The sequence below is a fragment of the Phalacrocorax carbo genome, chromosome 3 (assembly GCF_963921805.1).
Source record: "Phalacrocorax carbo chromosome 3, bPhaCar2.1, whole genome shotgun sequence".
Lineage (NCBI taxonomy): Eukaryota > Metazoa > Chordata > Aves > Suliformes > Phalacrocoracidae > Phalacrocorax > Phalacrocorax carbo.
This window is the reverse complement of record NC_087515.1, coordinates 68482367-68509476: the sequence shown is the minus strand read 5'-3', so window position 1 is coordinate 68509476 and position 27110 is coordinate 68482367. Positions and strand designations below refer to the sequence as shown.

General features: G+C 40.6%; 1 protein-coding gene across 1 annotated transcript in view; it reads right to left on the bottom strand.

The window, feature by feature from the left end:
* SAMD3 (sterile alpha motif domain containing 3) overlaps nucleotides 1-27110 on the bottom strand; it is a 40799-nt gene that overhangs the window by 5763 nt on the left and 7926 nt on the right. The window contains exons 4-6 of the mRNA XM_064448623.1: nucleotides 19274-19459; nucleotides 18881-18965; nucleotides 11636-11803 (exon numbers count right to left, since the gene is read on the bottom strand). Of these exons, the coding sequence (XP_064304693.1) occupies nucleotides 11636-11803; nucleotides 18881-18965; nucleotides 19274-19459 (439 nt within the window). The remainder of the gene's footprint in view (nucleotides 1-11635; nucleotides 11804-18880; nucleotides 18966-19273; nucleotides 19460-27110) is intronic.

The window sequence follows — 27110 nt, the reverse complement described above, 5'->3', positions numbered from 1 at the left end:
TGATTCCTTCCCAGTGTGTTAATTTCTTGGGTCTGCATTACAGTTCTTGCCAATTCGGCAAGTAAAGACAGCAGATTTCTTCGTCATGTATGTTCCCTAGCTCGCTCCTGAAACTCTACAAACTGGCATCAAATTAGCTACTTCCAATTTTCTAGTATCGTGTTTCCTGAGAGAAATTGCACATCACAATTAGAAAATTACGTATTTTATCCTTGGACACATCTGAAAATTTTGCACAATATCATCTGGTCCCAGGAATGTGTTACAGCTCACTTCAGTGTATTATTCTGTAACCTCTTTACTGACACACCGACCCGAGACAGATGCCCTGACACTGCCTGTGAAGAATGGTCCCAGTAATGCAATTGCCTGAACTCCTTGTCTGAGAAGCCTTGCAAAGCCTGTCTGGTTTTTCTGGTATGGCTTTATATTGTGTGAGCGCTCCTGCACATGGAGAGCGCACCCCGAGCACTCCTGTCCCTTAGCGGCGTCGGGCTTCCTGCTTCTCACCTGTTTGAAAAAGCCTTCGCAACCAGTGCAGAGAAGGCAGAAAACCACAAAACCAATTCTGTGTAAATCTCCAGCAGATTGCTCACAGTCATCAGAGTCCTGTTTTGCTGCTAGCATGCGTCATCCCTGCAAGCTCCCTGCGTCAGTGTTCGGTATTTTCTGGTATCTAATTTACATTGGTTACTGCCTGTGTATACTGTTCTAGTATTCACACATTCCCAAGTGAGCCATTCAGCCGTTTCTTAACCTGTTAATTTGCAGTAAGTTGAATGGACTGCCTCTTCCTTCGGTGTGACCACTGCACAAAAAACAATTGTCGGTCCATTCTTGTCAGTCTCAGGATGCTCGTGCTTTCTCACACATGCACGCACAAAAACTTGGACTATTGTTTGGGGTTTTTAAATTACATTTATATTTTTTACTCTGAGCAAGAGCTAGTTTGGAGTCTCTGACCCCCAACAGCTTTGTTACTACTGGCCTCTCCTGTGGGTCTGCTTCTAAGCCTCCCACCTGTAGGACAGGTGCTTCTTCAGCCACCTGATGCAGAGCAGGTACTTTCCAGAGGGGCCGTCACCCTCAGTGCCTTACGTACAGAGGCAGGAAAGCAAAACAAACTCGACCTACTGTGTTGTAACCACAGACAAACTGGCTGGGTTGCTTAGAAACAAACATTGAGATCAAGTTGTGACCTTTACTCCAGCTTATCTCCATCCCCCTTGTCAAGGCAAATGCTGCTCAAGTTGATGGACTTTCCACGTAGTCAGCTCTATCCTTGAGAGCCAGTTTCTCTAATGGCCTTATTAATTAGCTAAATGAGACCATTTGACATTTTCCTAAGTGTCAATGGCAACCTACCACTAGAAATACGGCAGTGGTATAAGGAAGAATTGCTGACATACTTATCTATTAGGAAAAAAAACGTGATGGAAGGCCAGACTTCATTGTGTAAATCATCCATTACATATGAGTAACACATGCAAAGGTCAGTGTTAGAATTGGTTTTCGTGCAGTGTTCAGCGTGCTTAGAGCACTTGCTATCTGTAAGCTTTTCGCCTTTTTAAGCTGCACTTCTAGGCTGAAGAAAGGTATTTCTGAACTTTAAACTCTTTAACATAGCTTGTTTAACCCAGCAGTCTATGTAATGGATATACATATCCAGCCATAAAACACACCTTAAAACTTCAGTCAAGTAACAGAGTTCCAGAAATGTACCAAGTCTGTGGCAGCACCATTCAGATACCAATTAACGGTTTTCTACTGGCCTTGGTAGCCACTGCTGTTTCAGAGTTTACTTCTCATTGAAGTGCAGTGGAAGCATAACAAATAAAGTAGCTTGAGGATGGGCAAAGGTAAGTATGATGTAAAACACTTGGGCTGTTGTAAAACTATGCTTGCAACGAAAAAGCAAGCAAATACTGAGTTCTAGGGTTGGTATTAGCAGCCAACGTTCCTATGATTTTGGGGACTCTTCTATATACAGTGGCTGGTCTGTGCCTTTATATCGCATCACTTCATCTCGTCTCTGGACAGTTTCATTCCTACTAGGGAATACAAACATTATAGTATAATATATAGTGTTATGTAAATATAAATTAGCTGATAATTGGGAGGATAGATTTACTACATCATTGCATATTTCTAATTCCAACTCATTTAATGCAAGTGGTGCACATTTATCAGTCAAGAACAGAACAGCATTGGGACCTCGCTGGTACATTAAGAGGAACAGCAGTGACTGTCTTTAGCAGAACCAGTGTGGAATTAGAGAATAGGGGCTTAGATGTTTGTGGATGAGTAGCTGTTTTCAGTCAAGCTAGCTGAAAATCTGAAGGGCAAAAGCATTCTGATTTGTGTTGTTCATTATTTCTAAACATAGTTTCATTCAAATAAATTCTGAAGGTTTTCAATAGAGCAGGAAAGTTTGGCAACACTTGAATTTTACATAAATTATTTCTGACCTCAGGATTTATTAGATTCTAACATCAAAAGAACTTTTGCTTTTATTAAAAAAATTACAAAATACCATGCTTGTAGCAGAATACGTTCTGCGTGTAACTTGCTTTATAACTCGAGTTCCATTACCTTTCAGACCTTCTTCCTATTTTGCTAATCCGCCTTTTCTTCTAGTGAAGTGCAATGAATGAGTATTATCTCAGTCACACCTATATGCAGGATTCACTTAGAATGTTTTCATTTTCTCCTTTTAGTTTTTAGCTTGTGAACAGGTTGATTTTTAAGCTAAGTAGAAAGGTAACTGAGAGGTGGCTTTCTTTTGGGGGAAAGAAGTTACCTCAGTGGGACACTGTTTTGCAACGTATTTTAAATTTTATTGGAAAGAGTTCTAGTGTGATTTAAAATCTTTTATAGTTAACTTTAACATTGCTAGGGTGAACAGGAATAATCTGGCTTTGGAAAACTGGTTACCAACCGGTCTATCAGCCTATCGCATGCTAACTTAGGGAGGACTCTAGGTCCTCTCCCCTTTAACCATCAGATCAAGAAAGCTAGTGACAGCACAGCAATATTCCAGTAAAATTGTGACAATAGGGTTAAACCTCAGTTATTTCAATACACTGCAGAAAAGCAATCCTCTTTAGACTGAAGCAAGGATCTCCTATCTCAATGTCTGAAGAAAAGAAGCCAAAGGTAACAGGTTAGCACGTGTGCAGGAGGGAAGTAAGAAAAGGAGGAATCCTTCATTCTTGAAGTCACCCGAACTCCTCTGGACATATTTTCAATTGTGTCACCAGTAACATCTATTTCCTTTGCAGTGATAAGGAGAATGTTAATTGGTGATCTTTAATTTTTTTTTAGTATAGAATTTTGTCTTATTTGGCAAAGTACATAATTTATAATGTAAAGAATTTATTTTTAAATAATAAAAGTTTGAGTTTCAAAAAAAGTAGTCTTTCTGGAACAAACGAGAATTTACCTCAATCCCTTTAAAAATCAAGCTGCCTTTTTGTCACAGGCTCCTGAGAAATACTGCAGAATAGAGAAGAAGGTCAAAAGTATGCAGAAAGGAAGTTAATGAGGTAAGCAGAGGATATCCAGTTCCTGTATGTCAGTATAACCTAGATCTTGCCCAAGGGATGGTCCTGCCAAGGCTCTTAGACCTTCTGTTGGATTCGCATGCAAAGGGTGACAGCAGTAGGGGGCCCAACCCTGAGTGCCCATGCCTGCAACTACCCTTAACATCTTGGCATCTCAGATATCTGTGACTAAAGCCACTAGATCTGGGAGCTACACAGGTTGCAGGGTTCTTTGCTCACACTCCGGATGTCTTTTAAGACAGTGACCTCCGCTTAATATTCACAGTTCTGCTTGGAACCATATACAAGCAGATTGTATTAAGATGCTCACATTAAAACAAGAAAACACACATACCTAAAACAACTAGCATCCAAATCCCTCATGTCTCCCATTTCCTGAAGCAAGGGGATAGTTAGTCGTTTGGTCGGAGATAGGCGTTTAAATAAAGGCCAAATTCCTTAATGTCCTTTTGGTGGATCTTGATTTTTCCCAAGAGATCATATTAGCATATTCTTGTAAAAAAGCCTTAGCAAGTGGGGCACTTTTAGCAGTGCCACAGCCAAGGAAGTGAAGCTGCTACATCTCTTTGTGGGGAAGGAGGGGGCAGTTCTTACGCATGAGTACCACCAAGGTCTCAGCTTTCAGTTAGCTTTGAAAGCCAGCATCATAAATCCTAAAAGTCGTTAATGTCAACACCAAAGTAACATGACTGCCTAATCACGGAGTGATGAAAACTCCTCTGGTGAGGACAGCAGGCACCTCTTGCTCTTTACAAGGGTTTACACCAATTCCTGAATGGTAAATGTAGCCTAGCTGTTGCTAATGGCAAAGATCAAGATCCCTTTTTTTGAAGAATGCCAACAGGACCTACTTACTCCTCAGCTTGAGAGAGTGAATTCAAATAGGATCAGCAGAGTTGAAGGGATGGATATGGGGACACTGCACTGCATCCTGCTGGTCTGTTCACTGCCAGCCATTGGTTCAGGTCCTTCACCTGGGATGCTCTGGGAATATTCTATTGAGGGAATTAATTTGGATGGAGACTAATGTGCTTGCTGGAAAGGGTAGAAACCATGTGATGGTAATGAGAAACACCTTTTGGAACAGCATCGCCACACAGAAAAGTTCGGTGGTGCCAGCACTGAATGGGAGCTCTTTTTACACCATACTTTGGGACTGGGTTGCTGATGAGTAGCAGTGTTGGTACAGCTGTTGCATTGCCTTTCTTATTGCTGCTTCCAGTATCTTGTCAAGTCCCAGCAGCAGCTAATAATATTTTCTTTGGAAAAAAAAAAAACAACTTCTCCTGGCTAGTTTCCAATGCATACTTCAAGTCAGGTTATTGCTTAGAGCATTGATGCAATAACACTTCTTGATTACTGAGTCTACCTGCATCAGGGTTAGTATCAATGCTCAGGGTACTTATGCAAGAAAGTCCGACAGTAGCTGTTTCAGTGTCTTCTGTCTGCCTAAACAAAGACTATGCTGCTTGCATACTCACACTGGGAGTATGGCGGGACCCTTGTTTGGGACAATCTTTTCTACTAATTAGGTTTTTGTAACTTCTTCAGGATAAGAAACAGCTTTCATAATCTGAATCTTGTTTCTTGATTTTTGAATACTGAAAAGTGGGTCTTGCTATTTTGTCTGAAATACATACAGACACAAGGCATCATAAAAATACAGTGTACAGAAGACTTTTTAATACCACTATTGTAAGAGACAGCCTTCTCTCTGTGGTGACTTTCAGGTTCATCATAATGACATTTAGTATGCTGAACTCTGGGGCATTTTGTATCAGAAGGAATGCTCAAACCAGGTTATGATCATTAAAAAGTGAAGATTTGCTCAAAAAAGCCCAAACCGCCCCAGACTGAGCTGGAACAAGTCTGAATCTGGAAAGCAGGCAGTAAGCTGTACACCACTCAGGACCCATCTTCTTGCCCCAGAGGGTGGGAGAAAACTGAGAAGGCATTGCAGTTGTGCCACCCGCTTGTGTCCAAATGCTAAACACAAAGACAGATGAAACAGCATGGGCAGACTGCTTTCATGCAAAATGAGCATGTAACCTACTGCAGGATCCATGCTGACTTGTACTCAAATGAGACGTTTAATTAAAGCAAGCTCTGCTTTAGTGACACATAATTACCCTTTAGAGCCAGGCAGACACTTTCAGAGCTACTTTCAAAGCCACATATGTCAGTTTGTTTCTGACCACAAGTGCTTTCTGATTTGTAAGCTGCCCAACACACAGCATAAGAAAAATGAGTGAAATCTGTCTTCCTCTACCAAGGGACAACCTGTATTTCACACTTTGTGTTAACCCGCAGAACAATGAAGATACTGAATAACATAAATAAGAAGGTGAAGCATAAGATGAACACCAGGAATCTGTGTTTAAAGCTGTTGCTTTGACTCTAAAAGCATTTTAAAATGTTAGCTAAGTAACACCACACACTATATATGCACTTCAAAGTTTTAGCAGAAAAATCCCATTATAACAGTACAGCCATTGAGTGATCATTCATGTGTGCACACTCATGTCCTGGCTGTACAGACATTCAAGCAGTTGATTTGGAGACTTTTAATCTTCGAGGAAAAGGGACTATCACCCCTGCTTCATCTGTGTACAGCATTCACGGTATGGATGGCATCTAATGCTGTACCTGGCAATAGCACCCCTCAAACACAAGACTCAGCAAGTTGTTCATCCTTTGAGAGTTTTATAGATCTTTGATTCATTTAGTTTCCTTTTTCCCTTGCTGATGCCTTCTGGTTTTTTCCCTCCTCACTCCTCTCTTTTCCTCCAACCACCACCTCCAAAATCCTATTCTCTCCACACTCCTTGAAACCTTGTTTCAAGTTTCTAACTCCTGCAGTGGCACAATCTCATTGGCAAATGTGACGTTAGTTATCACCACAAAGAAAAGCATATCCCTAGAAAATGTCTAACTTCCCTAATTTACCTAATTTGAGGTAGAAGAAACTCCAGCTCACAGCATAGACATCACTCGATCCTGATTCCTTCTTTCATCAGAAAAGACAATTTCTAGGTTGCGATGAGCATAAAGCCAACAGGGTAAACTTCTGTGAAGTACCCAAAAGAAACAACTTATCCACCACCATTTTTCTCCTCACAAGAAGCCCTAAAACCATCCCCAGAGGCTTCAAGCAGACTCCCAGCTTCAGTATCAGTCTTTGGCAAAAGGTTGCACAGGCTGAGGAAGGGTAAAGGTTAAAGACAGCATAGATCATTTGCTTCACCCCATTACATGGCTGGCTTCCTTCAACAATTAGCTCCCTCATGCTGACTGGTTCAGGGACTGTCTTCTATATCTGCCCTGAACCAGGGACTTTGAGCAGGTTAAGCCTTCCAGGCCTCATCATTACATCTGTCTCTGGGCACCCACGGTGATCTTAATGTGGATTTTGGCCAAACTCAGGAAGCCCATCACACAGCTTTGCATTAACCCTCCTCCTGTTTAAAGCCAGGAGGCCCATCCGTTCTCTCTGAGACAAGGTCGCTCTCTGAGCCTCACTAGTTAAGGCGAAGCCTCAGCCTTATGGCAAGAATGTTCTCACCAGCTTCACCACTCTTGTACTGCACGATACCACAAAAACAAGCACATATGGTGCCCAGCTTCTGCCTGGATGCCTCCTGGGCCAGAGCTCTTCTCTGATTTTCACCTGGTCCTCTTGGGAGAAGATTTGCACATTCACCACTTTCAACATTCCTGCTTATCTTCCCTGTACAGGAATAACATCAGCAGATGGCCAACTTTATGAGTTTAGGTTTCTGCGGAATCCTTCCGCTTCTCCCAGTCTAAGTACTCACCAAAACATTTCTTATCTCTATGCCATAGACACAGAAAGGAGATGGCCTGCTGGTGCCCCCTATATAAATTGTTTTTATTATATTATTCCCAGATTTTCTGGGTGTGGCAAATATGCCCAGTTATCTTCAAACATATACTGTTGTTTTAACAAACACCTTGTCAGAGCCTATTTCTCCTCTTCACATCTAACTACAAATTTACTTGTGTGACAGCTTCGGAGAAGCCCCGGTGACCTCACAAACAGGCTGTCACAGGATGTAAGAAATTGGAGGAATTAGAAGAGGGACTGTATTCTCTCTCCCCCCTCCACTTCTGTTTAAGATCATTAACTACTAACAGCCTTCTAGCCTGTTATATTCCCTTAAAATTCAGGTAGCCTAAGATATCCTTGGACAGTTCCTTTGCTGACAAATTTTCTCATACAATGGCTGAGATGGATTGAAGGATCTTGATTCAGTTGCATAAATATAGCTATTTAGTGGCATTTGAGGTGTCATAAGGGTATCCCAGAAACCTCTGGAAGTAGCGGAATATGATGCAGGACCTGTGGGAGATCCATGCCGTTCTGGATTGGCAGGTGGAGCCATGCAGGGTATCTGTGGGCATTTTTATGTCTGTCTTCAATTAACTGAATTGATTGTGAAATCACACTTTCCATGCACAACACTGTTCAAGACTGACAAGATTTCAAAACCTGAAGTTCTGAAAGGGTCAATTGGCTCCTTGGTTACCACCCTTGTGGTGACTAACCTAGTGTTTGAACCACATGCTTTCGTCACATGGAAGCCAATTACCAGCTCTAACCACACTTCCCTCTCCCTCATCTTTGGCTTTTGATAATCCTCTGGCCAATGATGCACACCAAGAGTGTCCCATCTTCCTACTCCTTCCAGCTTCCCCGAGTCTAGGGCCCCTCCTCTTACAACTGGCAGGAAGTAGTTTATCTCATAGCCTGAAGGACCATAAGCCCAGTAATTCCTTAGGGCAGAGGAAGGGTTTTATGGTGCCATTTTGACGCTCAAGAAGAGAATAAGGAGATCAGTTAGAACAAGCCGTGGGATGGGTGCCTTAACAGCAATCCCACCCTGGCTACAGAAAGGAGACTGGCTTGCCTTATTTATTTTCACAGTGTCATCACCCCTCTCATGGAAAGTACCTCGCAGCAGATGAAGGTCATTATCATTACAAAGCACTCTCCCCTGGATTACTACAGCTCCAGGATATTCACCGACTATGGAAAATGACTGAGGAGGATTCTCACTCCATAGCCAGAAAATTCATTAATTAAGGAGGCTTTCCTGACTAAGTTCTGAATATCCCTCAGACACGGAGGCTCATATTAATGTCTATGTCAAGCACAGTCCAAGCTTTTTCTAGTGGGGGCTCAACCTGATGAATATTTGTAGGGAGCATCATTTTAAGCAAAACCTCCTTCAGTGACAGACATCTCCAGCGTGGGTTTATGTGCTTACTTACCATCATTTTACAGCCCTGGGCACTGCACTTGCTCAAGGTCTTTCCTGTGATGCTAGCCACTCTAGAATGACTCTATTCTTCAATCTTGCTTGAATATAATGCTCTGTAATGAGCAACATATCAGCAGATGTTTTAAAGAAAATGGAGAAGAAAGGCAGATGCTGCATCTGGAAGCAATGCTCTGCATGGAAGGCCAAGTAACACTCATGCTGCGTCTGGAGGAGGAATGCCTGCTGGCAGGTAATGGGGCTTGGACAGTCCAAGGGGCAGACATCATCTGTGGCTCTGAGCACAACCCAAAATATCACAGGAAGCTTGTCCTGGCAAGCAGCTTTTTTTTCACAAGATGAAATAGAGCATTCAAGGATTTTATTAGTGGTAATAGCTTTATTACTCTTTTTATATAAAAACAAATGCCAGGTATACCAGTGAGGCATTTCCTAACAGTGAATAATCTTTTTATCAGTTTCATACCATTAACAATCCAAGATTATACTGACACAAAGCACATTTGACGGAGTTACATCTTACAGCTGTTCAGAAACTAAAGTTCAATGTAGAAGTCAGCTGTGTGGCTGGTAAGTAGGTCATCTGTTGGGAACAGATGCGCTCTTTCATCTGAGCTGCTTGCCCGTTGGCTTTGACCTATAATGCCCTAAATTTCCAACTCTGCCTATGCAAAGCAGAGTGTAGAGACACAAAGGGGCTATGAGTCCTTGACTGATTATTCTCCAAAGGTCTGGAGAAACTAATTTCCCACCCTTTTACCTTAAATAATCCTGATGAGTTGGCTTCTAGTCCACACAAGGCTGATCTGTTCTTCCAGACTTGGAAAAGGGAAAATGACAAGGGGATGTGGCTAATGATAATTTGAAAATAATTTGGTTTTGCCTGTGGTATTGGCTTCTAGACCAAATATTTATTTTCTGAGGCTAAGACTCTTTGTTTAGCATTTTAAATTTATCACAAAGTAGTTAGTGCAAAGGATTAGCAGAAAGGTGCCTTTATGTGCCTTCCTAAATATAAAAAAATTAAAAACTCCACACGGCATTTGTTTAAAAGAATGATAAACAAACATCCAGTTCAGCTGCAGTTTGTAGTAACGCAGTTTCGGATCTCAGAGCCAGACATACCTGGTTTTGGTTTCAACATAGAAAAACATTTAAAACTAAGAAATGTATGACTCCCTCAATTTTGTGAGACTCATTCTGAAACCCTAATAGGCTCCACAAGAGCTAATTCTTGCATTTGTATCTCCCTGCTGTTCAGGATACAGGAAAACTAAAAGAAAGGAAGTAAAAGTTGTTCAGGGAGACTCGGCATCCTCTCGCTTCCTTCCAGTTTAACCCTCATTTGCTTACAACATCAAGGCTAGCAGAAAATGCCTAGGAATTTAGAAGAGGTGGAACATACTTCCTTCTTAAATTTCTAAAGCAAGCAAGGAATAACCAGTGATGGCCTTGGGTAATGCAGTTAAAGAGTGGCGATTCCTAATTTACAGATACACAGCGCAGTGCAGCTACACCTTCGCTATAGAAAAACAAAGTCGAGCATGCAGTCCCTACAGGATCACTGCAAAGCCTTCTCAGCTAGCTGATATGACAAGACCCACATTTGCCCTTTCCAAGCATTAGTGGATAAAGGACAGCTAACTCTTAACGCACGCACAAAACCAGGAGCCTGTCATTTCTCCTTTAGCACATGCAAGACTGTTTATTGTTTTGCACCCAAATTAAAGGTTTCTTACTTCACACATTCTGCAAACATTTCAACTAAAGCAGGCAAAAAGAGGGAAATCTTTATTCCTGCATACGTTAATCAAAAGGGGATAAACAGAAGTTACTGAAGCTTCTAAAAAAAACCAAAAAACCCCAAACAAGACCCCCCCCCCAAAAAAAGAAGAAACCAAACCAAACCAAAACCATATATCTGCTTGGGTAGAAAACTACAGCTATCCTCAAAAACAAGGGTGGTTTATGCAGAAATGCATCCAGTAGCCGCTCTGGCTGCCCTAAAGACATATGTCTGGCAAACAGAAGGATGGACACATGTAAACTAAAGAAAAATATCTGCTTACATAGCTTCTTTATCACATTCTTACAATTGTTTAAATTTTACCACATTTTAATGGAAGCACTGAAGGAGTGTGAGGAGCATTGGCAAAATATAACTGGAACCTTAATGCATTTATGAAAGTGTATAGAGTAATTAGTGTGCTTCATACACTTACTGGACAGTGATAACTCTCCAAATCCTCTAACTAAAGGGAAATACAGCAACTGCCTGCATACATTCATAAGCATCCCTATGTATATCACACTTCAACACAAACAGTTTTTACATAACAAAGTGCGATGTGACAGTAGGGTATGGCCATTTGCTACCAGCTCAAATATCACTTTGCATTCTTATTTGTACAGAGGTTTCAGCTCTTAGACATAAGCCTCTCTTGTTTTTCACTCTTAACTGGGGGGTGTATAACCTAAAGCAGAATGGCAATATTACATTAAAAAAAAATCCCAAAGAATTTTATGTCCCATTGGCAACAATTCTCAATGGCAACAAATGCGCAAGGCATCCAGTATCAGGTTCAGCTCCACTGTTGATACTTCGTTCTCCAGGAAGGAAATAAGTCAAGGGTCTGGATGTAGGACAAACTCTATACAAAATGAGTTTAAGTAGGATGAGATCACTTCGTTCTCCCCTTTACTGGCTGGTGGCCTTACTGTCAGCAGAGATGCTGAAAGACACAGAACTCAGTTAAGCACCAAAAACCTTACCTCTCCCTGCACCTGGACCTCATAAGGTTTGTTTTCAGCAAATGAAGATTTCCTGGTCTGTCCTCTCCTGTGGCCGAACTTGCATTTGTTCCTCAGGACTTGCTCATCATCTTCAATGGGTCTCCGCACATATTTGAAACGATCTTTAAGGGCCCGTTTCCATAGCAACTGCACAGGGGGGAAAAAAAAAAATCTGTCATTACCAGTACCTTTCAAGAATATGCCTTATTCCTAAAGCAGGTCACTTTGTTTTATTTAACTCTACTTTATAAAAAAAGTGTTTGCCACTAAGCAGGGAAAGGCTCATAGGGTGGCATAAGGACTGAAGGAAACACATGCACCTGTCGTATATGACTCTATGGCAACTAAACAGCAGCGCTACTGGCGCTGGTGTAATTCGTTAAGGATGACAGTAATTGAACCTAAGGGTTGGATTTATCCCACATAACCAGGGCTGTCAGTGAAACCACAGTTTGCGTTCCTTTTCTCAGGTCTACTTTTGGATACCACCATTGATGACATCAGGTCATGGAACTGCACGGTGAATCAGATCAGCTCACTGATGCCACAGAAAACTAATGGGGTTTTGGGGTTGGTGGGTTTTTTTGGTTGGTTGGTTGGTTTGGGGGTTTTTTCTGAGTGGTTGTGCAGTTGGATGATTATCATAACTAGCATGAGGGACATGCTAAGACATGGTGGGATGCTCCCTTTTGCAGGAAGCCTACAGTTACACTGGATCAGGTGTATTGTTAAACTGAACTCAAAACTGCTGAATTAAAAGAATAATTTAGAGTAGGTCCTAGCATTTGTGAGACTCCTCAAGGCATATAAATTGCAACTTAAAGACACTTCTGCATTGCAAGTGGATGCAGACCCTGTTTAATGGAGCCACTCATCACTCCTTGGCAGCCAAACTTCCTGTGCATCCTTATGGACAGATGGCTGTTTACCTGCATTTCCCCACCTGGGCGTCCTGTGGTGGGACCCGGTGTGCTAACTACTGACATGTGGGGAAGCAATTACTAAGCCAAGGCTGCTAAATATGTCTGCAGGCAAACCCTGCAGTTGTGAATATTGAAAATATTTTGTCAGATCCTCAAAAGCAACAGCTTATTGCAGTTATTGAGGGTTTTCAACAGTCAGAGGGAATAAAAATTAGTCAGAAAAGTGACTGTAAATGACAGGACGTGGCAAGAGAGATTCAAATAGCTGTTACCTCGTTTTCTAAAATTGACTCCAATACTATACTCAATACTATACTCAAGCCTGTACTCACTGACATAATAACACACAATATAAACAGAAGAATGATTATTCAAAATTTCTTACCAAATTAATGTCCTTTATTAGTCAAGGTCATATGACTTTAAGGGTTAACTTTGGTGTAAACCAGAATTCACTAAATGCAGACTTAGTACAACATCTTTGTTTGCAGCGGGTCTGACATGCCTGCCTTTCTCACTCACAGGAAACAGTGGGAGGGTCTCTTAAAAGACAGTGGTGAAGGCAGCGTGACCTTGCCTTTCTCCTGCTGAAAATACTGCTCCCACCTGCCTAGGATACTAGCTGACTACAGGTCCTCAGTCCTAAAAGCAAGAGCTCCGTAAATGGTAAAAATGAGAGTGGAAAAGCTACAAGAATACAGCCCCTGTGGCATCTACCTCAGCTTTCCTTGGCCAGACCCGGGCCAGCCAGGCAGGTGTGCCCTTCCCGGGGGGACACTTTCTGCCACCCGCCTATGGGCTCTTACAGAAGTATTTTCTCACTGCCAGTCACATGCGAACATCCAAGAACTGGGAAGAAAACAAACCCATCAGCATTTCTAGTATGTAAACTTCAGACAGGATTCTGCCAGAACAGGACTTACAGCATCACCAACCTAAACATAAGGGTTAGAAATAGAGCACAGCTGCTCACCCAGTCTTCGCACACAGCATATTTCAGCCTCAATTTGAGTATTACACCCCAGCACTGTTTTCAAAAAACAGTAAGGTGACTACGTGCCTTGCAAATCCTGCTTACTATCCACCTGAACCGTTAAGGGTCCTAAATACATTTACAAATCTGCCCCTATGCATTTACATTGAGACACAAACACCCCAATGTTATATGACTAGCAAAATTTATTTGCAACATTGCCTGCTTGTTCTTTAACAGCCTTAAAACAAAAAAAAAACCCTTAGCCTAACACATTAAAGAAGTGTTCAACAGATGTTAAAGTATTTTAAAACATGATCATCCCAGAATATATTAGCAGCTGACAATTTTAATATCCCCTTAGCTGAGTTTTGCATGGTTTCTTTCTTTTGAAAGCCCTTGTTTGGCTACAAGACATTTTCACTTATTCTTCCACATGAAAGAATATGCTGACACCTATACAGAGCTTTAAATATCCCTCAAAGTTCAAAACATTCAGCTGTTTCATCCTCCTGTCCTCAGATAAATTAAGAGTTTTAACTAAATCTATTTCTGTAATAGGATTCTCATAAGCTTAGCCAAGTCCCCTCTCACGCACCTATTTCATGAATGAGACTGTGAGCACTTTCCCTAGTGGGTAATGGGTCTTCTAGAAAGGATACTTTCACTACCATTTTGAGCTGATAACTTTATTTTCTATTAATTCCTCCTCCCGCCCAAAAAAAACCCAAACCACCCCAGGAAGGTTTGCAATGCTTGTAAAGGAACAGGATTAGCCTGTGTCTATCTGACATAGGAGGGAAAGGATTACATGCAGATTAAAAGCAGTAATTTACTAGCAAATAATCATTCTGTGAGCAGCGGTTACATAAATCAGGCATGTCAGCCCCGGGATCCCGGGTTTCACGAGCATCCTGGCACCACGCAGCAGCCCCGAGCTCGAGAGAGCCGCTTACACAAAGCCCACTGGCAAGCACTGCAGATGAGAGAGCCCTGTCTTTTCCTTCCTCATGTATGGTTGTCTTAAAATCATACAATTTTCAGTTGTTGGCTGAAACGAAATAATGGCAGTGACTCTTTCCACATGGCTAGTTGTAACCCTTGTAAAAGAAATGAATGCAAATAGAATAGTATCTTGCAAGTGGTCAAGAAACAGTATCATGCCAATTTTCTTTTGACTGCTACAACTATGACCTTGGCTTTTTCTATATAACCTATTCATCTGTAACTACTTAGAGATGTTGCATAGATTACATTATAGATCAGCAATCTAATAATCTATTTCATTATTAAATGGAGATTAATTTTCTAAAATGTTCTGTGTTGTACTTTAGGACAACATTGTTCTTTAAGTAGAAGAAAACATCATGGGGAAAATTCCTTAGGTAAACACCTTAAAGCACCTTTTTCCCAAAATCCTGGAACAGGGTGGGGAAATTAATTTCATTCCAAGTACTCCACAGACCTCTTAAATGACCCTTGCTTTTAGCATAAAATTATTTAAGTTTTTTATTATTATTATTTAGGATTTTAGATAATTCTTTATTAATTCCTGCTTCTACAGTGACCTAGTAAATAACCTTCTATTTAAATTCATAGTATATAAGTAGCTTGTTCATAACCTTATTTTTAAACTTATTCATTTAGGATCATTATCGTAATTCAGACTATTGTTCATTAGATACCCTTTTCAAGGGCCAATGGCATAGAAGCATATTTTCTCTACTGCAATATTAAATAGGAAACCTTTTAACCAAGAATATAGAATTATGGATAATATACTAATAAATCTTGAAATGCTAAACATTTAATGACTTCTCATTGCAACAGTACGAGACTGAAAATATTAGACTACATTTCTACATAATGCACACATTATTTAAATTACTTGTTGAAAAGAGTTTGGAGTTGTAAATAGTGTGTCTAGTATTTTCAGGAAAAAAAAATCCCAACCAAACCAAACAAACACAAAAACACCCCAAAACAACCCCAACCACAAAAAAACCCACCCTATCCACCCACCCAAATGGAATGTTCAAAGTTGTGCAAGTAAAATTTTCCTGTTATGAAAATACTGGTGTGAGTTTAGGCACCCTTAGTTTTGGTTTTTTGATGGCTTCTCTGTATGTTTTCCAGCAGATCCTTCCCGTTTCCAATTTTCCAATTTTCCAAGCCATTTCATTTCCATTAAAGTGTTGCAACAAAAGTGCTGACATTTCCAATTCAAAGTTTCTCCAAGTTTTTCATTAGATCAAGTTCTTTATGTTCTGATTTTCTGTTCTTGGTCAGAAGGAAAAGCTAATTCTGGAATGCCAAGGTCTCTCACAGGATGAACCTTGCCTTTTCTCAGCCAGAATGCCCCACAGGCTGCCCCTGCCCACCCACGCCACGCACAGGCATGCATAACTTCCCGTGGAAGAACCAGAACAGTTTCCACTGCATCCTTCTGCAGCCAAGACACAAGGTGAAGGGCTCCAAGCCATTAGACTCGTGAATTAAAAATAAAGTCACGCCATGGATGGACCTTGTCAGGGCATTTGCATTAAGAACTCCTGCAGCCTTCTGCAGACCCCAGCAGAAACCATGGCTGCTCCTCCACCCCAAAGGGTGAGCAATTGTTCTCCTCTTAAGCACGAATTTAGAGTTTAGCTGAATCTAGGAACAAAGGCATAGCACAGCAATAAATAAAGAGCAATAAATTATTGTCATTAGCAATACAGTGGGATAGAGCATTTTGTGCAGCAGCAGGTTAGATACCCGATGGCAGAAGTGAGTTCCAGCATGCCAGAGGGAACGCAAGACTAACTACTCCAAACTATGATCAGCCCTTTTGTTTTTTAAATGCATGCAACTATTTCTTTTTCTGTAACTTTGACAAGAAGTTAAAAGTCTGAATATTTGAAAACATGTTTGGTGGTATTCTATATCAGTTTAAAAACTTCATTAATATACTAGTCCTGGAAACTATTATTCTCAGAGGCCTGCCCAGCTGAACTGCCGTGTTTGATGTGTCCCTTTCTCCAGCCTTACAAGACACTAAAAGGAGGGGTCACCTATCAGGCACGGACATCTGTGCACAGCTGGTCACCTTTGGAGTCCACAGAAAGAAAAAAGATCTTCGGCAGTGCTCTTCCTCTCTTCCTAATGTAGACACCAAAACCACATTACATGAACTGCATCTCCAGCAGTTTATATATAATGTTATTTAATAACTAATAGCTAGCTTTTTTTTTTTGCTTAAAACATTACTCTTATTTTACAGTTTTCCTTTTCTACATTTAGCTATCAGTCCCCAAACAAAAAGCTTGTTGTTTTACCTCTGAATTATTTTATTGATGATAGTTTTCTTAAATACTTTCAGTGTACTATTTAAAAAAAAAAAGTAATAACTGTCTAACAATTATAGAGAAACAAATTTAAGATATTCAAAACCTCTCAGTAAGTACTATTTTACATCTTACAGGACCTGTGATTCAGTACTGTTATCAGGAACAGCAAGCAGCTATTCTTGTAGTCCCATGCAAGCCTGATGCAATTTTAAAAGAAAAACCTACAAAACCTTCACTTTTTTTAGCTGCTAAAGATACTTTTTCTGAGAAAAGATGAAAGAATGGTGGCTAGCCAATTATTTTTGCTGTTCATTTGTTTCTTAAAGCTATATGAATTGTTTTACTGCAAGCCTCATGCTAAGTAGCTGTGTATACGTTGTAGGGTTTGTTTTAAGCAGTTGCTGCTGTAACACACAACTATCTCAGAGCAAGAAAAAAAGGAGTATTTATAGCCCTTCACGATTGTGAAGGAAGAACAGAATGTCTAACAGTAGGGCCAATAAAAATAGTAATTCATCCTCACCCCCTCCTCCAAACTTAAGTATACAGACATACACCTTTAGTGCATTTTTTCCTGCCTCAAGCAATGGAGGGCTGGCTCAGCAGTGTTAGGGTAGCGATATTGTAAACTGCTAATTCCAGCTTCCTCACTTACTTATGGTGGTTTCTTCCAGATATGCTTCTGAGTAAGCATGAAAGAAATATCAAAAGATAAAAAACAACTCTGAAGCCTCTGCCCCATCATGAAACTTCTTCCAGCACCAGCTCTGGGATCGATCTGGGAAGCAAAGAGCCGTTTCCCAAAGAATGGAGTTCTAAGTAGTTTCACTCAGTCTGCAGGCCTGCTGCAATGAAAGCCCTTTGAAAACCTAGCTTAAGGACCTCTGTGTAAAAAAGTTTTTTAAAGTTAAAGGCTATAAAAAGGTCTTCCGACCTACACAGAATGTCATTCCAGCTCCCCTTCACAAAGGGAGCCCGATGAAGCTGTAGCATTACCCAGGACCCTGGCTGGGGACCCCCACTGGGGTATTCAGATAGGAATCCTGGTTGAAAATAAGCATGGACCGTAGCTCTCTGATCCTTCTGCTCCCTCTCTCCCTTCTGAAATGTGTTTGTTTTCTTTAGTCCCTTCCCTCCTACAATGCCTGGGCTCAGGGGAGAACTAGAATAGCCACCCCTTAATCCTCACTTCTTTTTTTTATTCTCAAAACTGTTTTGCTTTCTGCAGTAACTGTACACAAGATATAAATATATATATGTTTAAAGCTAACAATCTCCACTGAGACTCACAAGCTTTTACAAGACGCTATAAGAGTATCACGTGGCAAAGCAATGATGTGAAGTCAAAAGGTGAACACTGCCCTCTGAGACCACAGATATGTGTTCTGGGTCACGAGAGAGAAAACGTGTAGTTCAAATTTAAGTTGCCTCATTCCATTGCTTTTTGTTACGTCCCTACTAAGAACCCAAACAGTGTTTCTAATTTTTTTTTTTTTCAATAGGCCTAGATTCCCAACATGCCTAAACCAGCAGTATTACTACGTGTTGTAGCTAGATATCTAGCATACAAGTTATTATAATGCATTGCAAGAGCAGCCGCTGCATGTTAGTCCTCATACAATTTTCTAAAAGGCTTGGCTTCTTTGTTCTTAAAAACAAAAATAAGTCACATTTACTTGAATTTATCCTTTGGGGGAAAATCAATCCAGAAATAAACTATACCCAACAAGCAACCAGGGACCTCAGGTACAGGTCTGCATGATCTCACAATGGCTTTGAGGAATGGCTGTGACTTGGTTAATCTTTAATTAATGTAGTGAAATAAGTATGTGATTTGCTGAACATGTGAAAGTGAAGGTCGCAGCTCTGAATATAAGTATATAAGAAATTGATATTGATTTCCTCTGAACTAGGTTATTTTCTTGTGATCGATTATGTGTGTGTGTGGGCAGGTGGGGGGAAGAATTATTTCCGTATTTTTCAATTTCACAATACTTACAAAGCCATTCCCATCTTCATCGAGGAATGGGTATGCCTGCAGCAGAGCACTGACAACAATGTTATATTGCTGACTGTTTGGATACCTGTGCAAACAAGATGGAGATGTAAAAGAAATAGTTAGTATTCTAGACAGTATTAGACGCTGTCTAGAGTCTATACCGATGTACATTAAACCGACTATTTCTAAGACTATTGGTTCCCCTCCAAAGAGGAAAGGGGACAGCTTTAAGGTTTGCCCAAGATCTTCCTGTTTGACTTCAACAGGTTTCAGGCCCTTAGCCTCCGCTATTTAAGCAAGCATACTAAAGAGAACGCCTTTACATCCGCTTGAAAATTTGCTTCTGCAGCCAATAGGTAATGCCCCCAGATAAATCCAATGATGTTTACTCACAGTGATCCTTCTAGGTATTTTGTCATGTCTGCTTGCAAAAATTCAATAATTCTTATTCTCATACTGTGCTCAGGGCATTTTTTTTCTGCTAATATGCACTTGACATCGTAAGGGAAGTCTGGCAAAGCATAAGAGCTCGTCCACTGCAGCGTCTTGTATCTTGCAAAAAATGATTTCAGATTTTTTCTGTAAAAGAAAAGATTATATCATCACGATCACGTCCTCCTTCTATGGGAATGCAGGCAAGAAGGAAAGAAAAATACAAGTAAATCTCAACACAAAGCAAAGTTATTGCTATAGAAACTCAAGGCTTGCTGTCTCCTTTTATACATAAAGGATACCTACAAAAGCTGCAATCAAAACATATGGGGTTAAAACCAGATGTCAAATGTAAAATATTTTAATCAGCAGACACTAGAGGGTGGTCACTAACAGAAAGCAGAAGGCAGAGCCAAGGAAGTCACTGGGGACTTGCTACTGTTGCAACATAACTTTATCTGTCGTAATTTATAATGTGTTGCCTACCAGTTCTGCTAGCTTATTAGTGAGAGTAAGCAAACAGCTTGATTGAATAAAATGCTATACACAACATTAGCTAAAACTGTCCTCCCAAAGGGGAAAGCATCAAACGGATGAAGGCACTTATCAGCACACCGGCTGGGAACAAAGCAGACACAGCCTGTAAGTACCCACAGCTCCCATCCCAAGACCATCAGCACTATTTACAAATGTCTCACCCCAGCTGGGGTGAGCCTGAGACAGGATATCATCACTTGCTACCCAAGTGCTTCCTGCCCCCAGAGAGCCTGTCAAACCCTAATCCTGAAGGAGCACAGGGAAAAGTAGAGATAAATGGAGCTGGAAGTCAATCAAGAGCCACCTAAAAGCTGGAGTGGTTCTGGCAGCCCTAGACAGCTTCCCAGTCATAGTAGTCCAGACCCAATAAAGAAATGTCAAATGAGAGATGCCAAAGACAACCAAAGAGTCCTGTTATGTATGTGGTATCACTGCAATTTATGTTTGCTTTAATTTAAATTGGAGAGAGCCATTTGGAAACAACTACCAGACTTTTAAAGGAATTTTTAAAATAAAATGCTGTCATTAAAAATGACAAATGTAGATGCTTACGTGGTATAAATACAGATACCTATATCTGAATTAATCATCTGCACTCCCTTTATATTCACTGAGGAGAGGTAAACATCACTGAAGGATAACAGAACAATTGGAAGACATCTAAATCAGACCAGATGTTCTCTCTCATGTATTTCTCTCTGCTAATTATGAAGGAACTTAAGAAAGTTACCACAGTTGTTGAAATCTAACTCTCAAGTTAGCAACCCTCCACTTGGTAGGTGAAAGCTCCCACACAAAGGTGTGTGGCTGGGCTAGGCATGCTTTGGTGTCCCTTCTCAGCTAGATTTTGACTCTATGAAAGTTATGAAAGTTATGGAGGGAAATACCACTAGACTTCAGTCAACATACACAAGTTTTCACTCCTAAAGTTCTCTATGGTAGCCTATAAACAAGAGCTAGGTATACAAATAAGAGCTGTGAAGAGTTTTAGCAAGGTCTCCATTGGGAGGTTTTGCTATCCAGCCTCTTTCAGATAAGGAAGTAAAAAAACCCAAAAAACAAAAAATGACCAAACCAACAACAACAAATAAAACCCCAAACAAATAAATCAAAAAAACCCCAAAACCCCACAAAAACCCAACCAAAAACCAAAGAGCTCGTGGTTGTCAATATCTTTAGGCTGGCAAAATCAACTGCAATACCAATGGATAAGCATTTGCAATAGCTTAGTTTACACCACATTGAAATATTACTATATATCTGGTAGGCAGATTATTTTAAGCCCCCACAACCATCGTTAAAGCCTCAATACTTTCTTGAGTTGATTAGCCTATGACTCTTGACCTTGTTGACCTGATTATGCTGCCACACCATCTTGACATCTTTTAGTGTAGGTTGGTAGCTTGCAGGCTGGTAAAAGCTCTACAGCCATGACGTAACTTTACCAACCCCAGCACTACCTCGAACTGTGATGCAGTGCTGGAAAAAAAGAGAATAAATTGGGGTACTTTCATCTGATCTTCATAGTTATATTAACTGTAGTAGCAGTACTCACAGCATTACCGTTTCACCATGCAAAACAGGTACAGAATGGCTAAGGCTGCTGTCTCTCCAAGCTTATCAGGTTTTATGGGACACAGATGGTTAACAGTAGATACAAACTGTAGTGAACTTCTGTTAGTACTTTACAGTCTCAAAAGAAGGAAAAGCTGTGCGAGAAGTGACAAATATATCCACATTCATGTCCTTTTTTGGTGATAGAATAATACACAAATGGGAAAATAAAACCAAGCCCCAATTCTGAAATCACTTGGAAACCCCTCCTATGCAAATAAAGTGCAGATGTTCAAAGTAGCATCAATGAGGAGCTCTGCAGCCTAGGAGTTTGAATCCTGTACTTCTACCAACTTTACTGATAAAAGTGATGTAGCAGACAGGCTGCAAGTTACTACATATTATTTTCAACATGATGTCTCCAAACCAGCTCAAAAATGTACAGAAGATTAAAACGTGCAGTAATTTGTAGCGGAGCAGCACTGAAGTCCCTGTGGTTGCTAATACCAGCGCAGCTGAAGTGCCATTTCAAAAAGCAGAACGGTAGCAGGTTCAGTTCAGGCAAACTGAACTGTACGCAGTTAACTGAAGAAAATAAAATTTTCTTGAAGTTGGGATGGCTAAGAGCCAGGGAGGCATGGTAACTCTCCAGTCCACTGGTCCCTTCACATTTGCGAGTACAACAAAAATACTCCAAATACCATTTCTCTTCAGGCTTACCCAACACTGAAAATACTTCCTTGCTGTCCAAAAAAGATCAAAATATTCCTTTAGTTTCCACAGTGCAAGAGATGAAACATTTTACTAGCTTTTGCCAAAATCATAGCTGTTGGGCAGTCATCTTAAATATGTGCAGTAATATTTTACAATGAAATACAAGTTTGCTTGAAAAAAGACACAACTCCACACTAAGCTTTATCCCCAGAAATGCTCACACGCAAACTTGTTTAACTAAAAGAACAGTTCAGTTAAACTGTACATGCACTGGGATTTATGCATATAGCCAAGACCTTCCTTGATTGTGAAGAACAGTATTACAGCTAGAGATTTAGGTATAAACATACATACCCTGTTTCTAACCATCCCTCTCTGGTCGTCTAGCTAACCTGAGACAGAGATAAGATCAAGATCCCAAAACACAAATTACTACATCTTTTCTTTCAGTTCTCGACATGTTTGATGCTGCAGCTAAATCAATCCGATGGCTAGCTGCTGCCAAATGTCAGCCTCCCACTCCCCCCACTGTCACATGTCTCCACCCCTTTCTTACTGGTACTAGGAAACCTCTAACCATGGAGCAACTTACTTCAAGGAGCTACAGTGATTAAATTCTTCGTTTTTCTTCTTGGTTTAGTTTTCTCACCGTTTGTGTCCCCAGAATATCTCCCCATGAGGTGAGACAAATACCAGTGCAGAGAAAGCAAGCTGGTCTTTATGTTTAGCCACAATATGGAACTGCATTTTAAGAAGCATCTCCTCTGCAAAGACACAGCTAATCACAGAGCTTTTGACCACTCAGCTTTTGCAGATGACCGCTTTACTTACAGTACTAAGTCACAGCGCTCTTTCACAGCTATTTCTTTCTTTGGCTCCATTACAGCCTTACACTGCTCAAGCAAAACATGTTTACTGAGACACAAAACTATAACATCATTTTGGGAGGATCTGTTTGTCTCCTTCAGCTGGCAAAAAAAACCTTAAAAACCCAAACCAAACCAAACAAGCCAACCCCCAAAACCCCATCTATTTGAATCATATAACCCCTGGGATCCTGAATCCCAGGGAATATTTTGTTTTACTACTAAAAAGGCAAAGATTTTACACACTTGCAGCATCACCCAGATCATTTGATGAAGGTCATGGTCTCCAAGCTCAGTGTCCTGTGCAACCTCATGCAGAGACACAAAACTGCCTGAATTAGCTGTAACAAGTCAGTAAAAATAATCTTGGCCTCAATATAGACAGCTCAATCAAGATAGCTGTGCAAAGTGCAGAAGAGACCTAGAAACAGGTTCAAACAATCATATGATTCTGTCACTTTTAAGCTTCTAAGCACACTGGTATGAAGGATCAGTTTCCTGCATCTATTTAGTTCACTTAAAAAAAAGCACAACTTAAAGAACAACTGAGCACACACATAAAAAGACTGTGTGCTACATGCTTTTCTCGTTGTATGTCTACTAAAGTCCATGAGTCTATGGTACCCATTGCTACATCTTGTATCAGCTTAGATACCAGTAACCAGAGGACATCACGGTTGAGTAGGACCTTGCTGACATCAATGGGTTCCCATGTTTGGCACGTCCAGATAAAACCCAGCACGTGGGTGGAGCCTCAATAGATTCCCATTATTTCACAGGTGAAGATCTAGCCTTTCACATGTCTACACCAAACACCAGCAAGGGACTCCTGAATTCCAGACTTGTAGGCTGGAAAAAAGTCCCTGTCTACAAAGCCAAGGAAGAAACAGCAGAGAGAAGAAAACCTGGAGCTTTCAGTTGTGAAGGGAAGGAAAAGTCTGCAGCTATAGAAAATGATCCTTTTCACTAACAAGTACTATATGCTTTCAACCTCATGACAATATTTAAGGTTGTAAAGGTTATTTCCATCAAAAGGAAGAAATTATGATGGATGATGAAATATCAAAAGAAACTCTTTTCCCCCTCTCAATAGTAGGATAAAACAGGGCTCTCTTTTTCTGTTCACAGTTCTGAGATCTGTGTCTGAAAGACTCTCATGCCTTTCCCTTCATGCGTTTCACTGCAATTTCCTACTTTCCAGCACAAATGCACAGTTTCCCAGTTATTCCGTAAAGCCTAGTATTTGTAGCCTACCTAGTGCTTGATGATGTCTTTTACTTTTTCAGTTCCCACTAAATGGAGGGGCAGGTATCCTTTAGACTGAACAAGAAGTTACCCGCAGCAGCGTCAGCCTCAGCAAGGCTAGGACGTGGGGGCTGACACACACGCTGCCCCTTTCCCAGAGCAGCTCCTGTTTCAGCTTTTCCTGCAGTACCCTTGCTATCGAAATCATCACATTCAGTACAAGCATGAAGTTACAGACAAAATTAATCAGCTTTAAAGAGAGTTTGTGAGATGCAAAAACAACCTTCTTCTAGAAGGAGTCAAGATTTTTTTGACAGTTTCTATTCTGAGGAGCTGCATCACGTAAGTGAAGGCTCTGCACTTCCATCTCATGAGAGGGCAGCAGCTGTAGGCTACAGACAAGGGGAGAGAAAATGCTCTTTGGGGAATCTGACTGACAGAACTGCCAGCTAAATCAGGCCATTTTAATGAAACAGTGATTATTTGCATTCACCCATGAAATGTGTTATACTATATCCAAAGAACTTTATGTATTTAGTGGTGGTTTGTTGTTGTTTTTATGACTTTGTTAGACCTTAACAAGGCAATGCAGTTGGTATCTCCTGCAAGTACTTTGTAAGACATGGCTTATTCCTGGTGTGGAAGAAAGGAGATTTAACAATTTTTTTTCCTGCAAACTTTGTGGAGACTCAGAGCACCATATCGGTAAATGCAGCTCTGCTGACCTCAAGCACTCCAAAACCGTCAGTCCAGTTGCTTTGACTTCCAAAACATTGAGGCAACAAGCACAGAGGAGATATAATTGTAAGTCTTCTAGTTTGTTTGTTTTTTTTTAATTTAAGTTAGTATTCCTAAGTTTCTTGCTGCAATGACAGAGACATGAAATATTGACTTAAAAAAAAAAAACAAAAGTGGCAGAAATTCTCACAACCACATAAACTGAAAACCTAAATTTAAAGAATCTCCCCCAAACCCTACAAACCAAAACCCACAGGTATGACAATTTTTATGAAAGTGGAATAACAATTGAAGTGAAATTATCAGGAATCATTAAGATAAAAAAGAAGACATTGTTCTCCTATAATACTTCATTCAACAGGGGAATCTACTATTGAAAAAATAAATAGCTTCAGAATTATTGAGACAAATTCACAGAAGAAAGATTCAATCACTCACTGTTAAAATTAATGAGCTAGATGCAATTTATGGTTTTAGAATCCCTAAGCATTAGTGGTTGTAAAGGTATAATCAAAGGTAGCATCTGACGTCTGTACTGAACAAAACAGACAGACAGTACTTCTTTTCTTCTACTACTGACCATTGTGTATTGTGTACTGACTTAACGTGTATATTTTTATGACTGCTTTTCATGTCCTTATGAACTAACTAAAAAAAACCATCATCTAATCTGCTAGAAATAATTCTGGTGATATCAACTATAAGGTTTCTGGACAGAAACTGAGAAACTGAAGTAATATGTAAGAGGCACAGTCCAGATTTTCCTTGTAGGACTATAGCTACATATGCATATGTATGTATACATATAAAAGTAGTATCTGCTCTCTTGTGTAAAGGGAGAAAAATAATCTGGAATAATTGACTAAGCAACAATTTTTCAGGCTAGCTACTCTCTTCACCGCCCTGCCTTTGCTTCTTTTTAAAGCACAAGCGTAAGTGTGTTTCTGATAAAACACATTAAACACAGACCAACAGTATCTATGTGGGGTAATGGGGGAGCAAAGGAAGAGCTCCATAATGATCATTAGGAGAATGACATGTCAAAATTAAAACACGCGTCAGTGCAGTTACCCAGTAGCCGGTGTAGTTGCCTGCAGTCTGACCAAACTAGATGCGAGACTGCCCTAGATAAGGAGATGTACGGCACCATTAACGTGGCTCCACATTCAGCTCACCTCCAGCCCTGATCAGTGGGGTGTTGCTCGTTCAAACGTTGCACTAGCGCACGCTGGCGGGTGCCTGACCTCGAGAGGGCTTGCAGCAGGCAAGCCGGCCCCACTGAGGAAATGAAAGAAAGGTGGTTTGCAACCGTGCAGACCGACGCGGCCATCTTGGAGACGGGAGACAAGATTATTTTAAAATAAATATTCCAATTTATTATTCTTGGTATCAGTCCAAGTTTATGTGGGCACCAGCATCAACATACTGGCAATGCTGGCAATGGCCTTATTGGTATATGAACATTTAGCAGGCTCAGGTTTAGTTAATACTGACCACATCTTCCAAATTCACAGCGAATAGAGAAGTTCAAGGCTGTCAAGGTTGGCCAGAAGATCTGTTATCCTGCTTGTGCACGTAAGCCTGCTCTGAGCAAATTATTTCGAGGCATTCAGACAGTAAACCTGTTACACAACACTCAAGAGCTACAACACACATTTTTATAGAAAGAATAAATGTACAAATAAACCTGTATCAGGATATCACTCTTGAAGTAAAACAGCTGGACCACCGTATTGGAAGCAGTGAAAAATGGATACGTTAGGGATGTCATTTGATAAGCAAACACCTTGAGGAAAGGCAGACAGGACGTATAAAGCAACCAATAAAAACTTGTTTTTTTCACAGCAGTGTCAGGTATTTACACGTAATGACAGCCTCTGACTTAGCAACAAGATAAACACCAGGCTGCCAGGAGCCATCACACTGCCGGTACTCCGATACAGAAAAGCAGGTATAGAGGAAATGTATTTACTGAATCGTCCTCTGTATCTATCTTATTGTCTTCACAGAAGAGCACTGCTTCAGGATTAAATTTCTTGGGAGATAAATAAAAATACTGCCTGTTTTTAGTTTGTAGTTGCTAGCAAGAAGTTTTTCCACTGAGGTAACCTGCAAACCTCATCTGGTTATATGTATGCAAAATC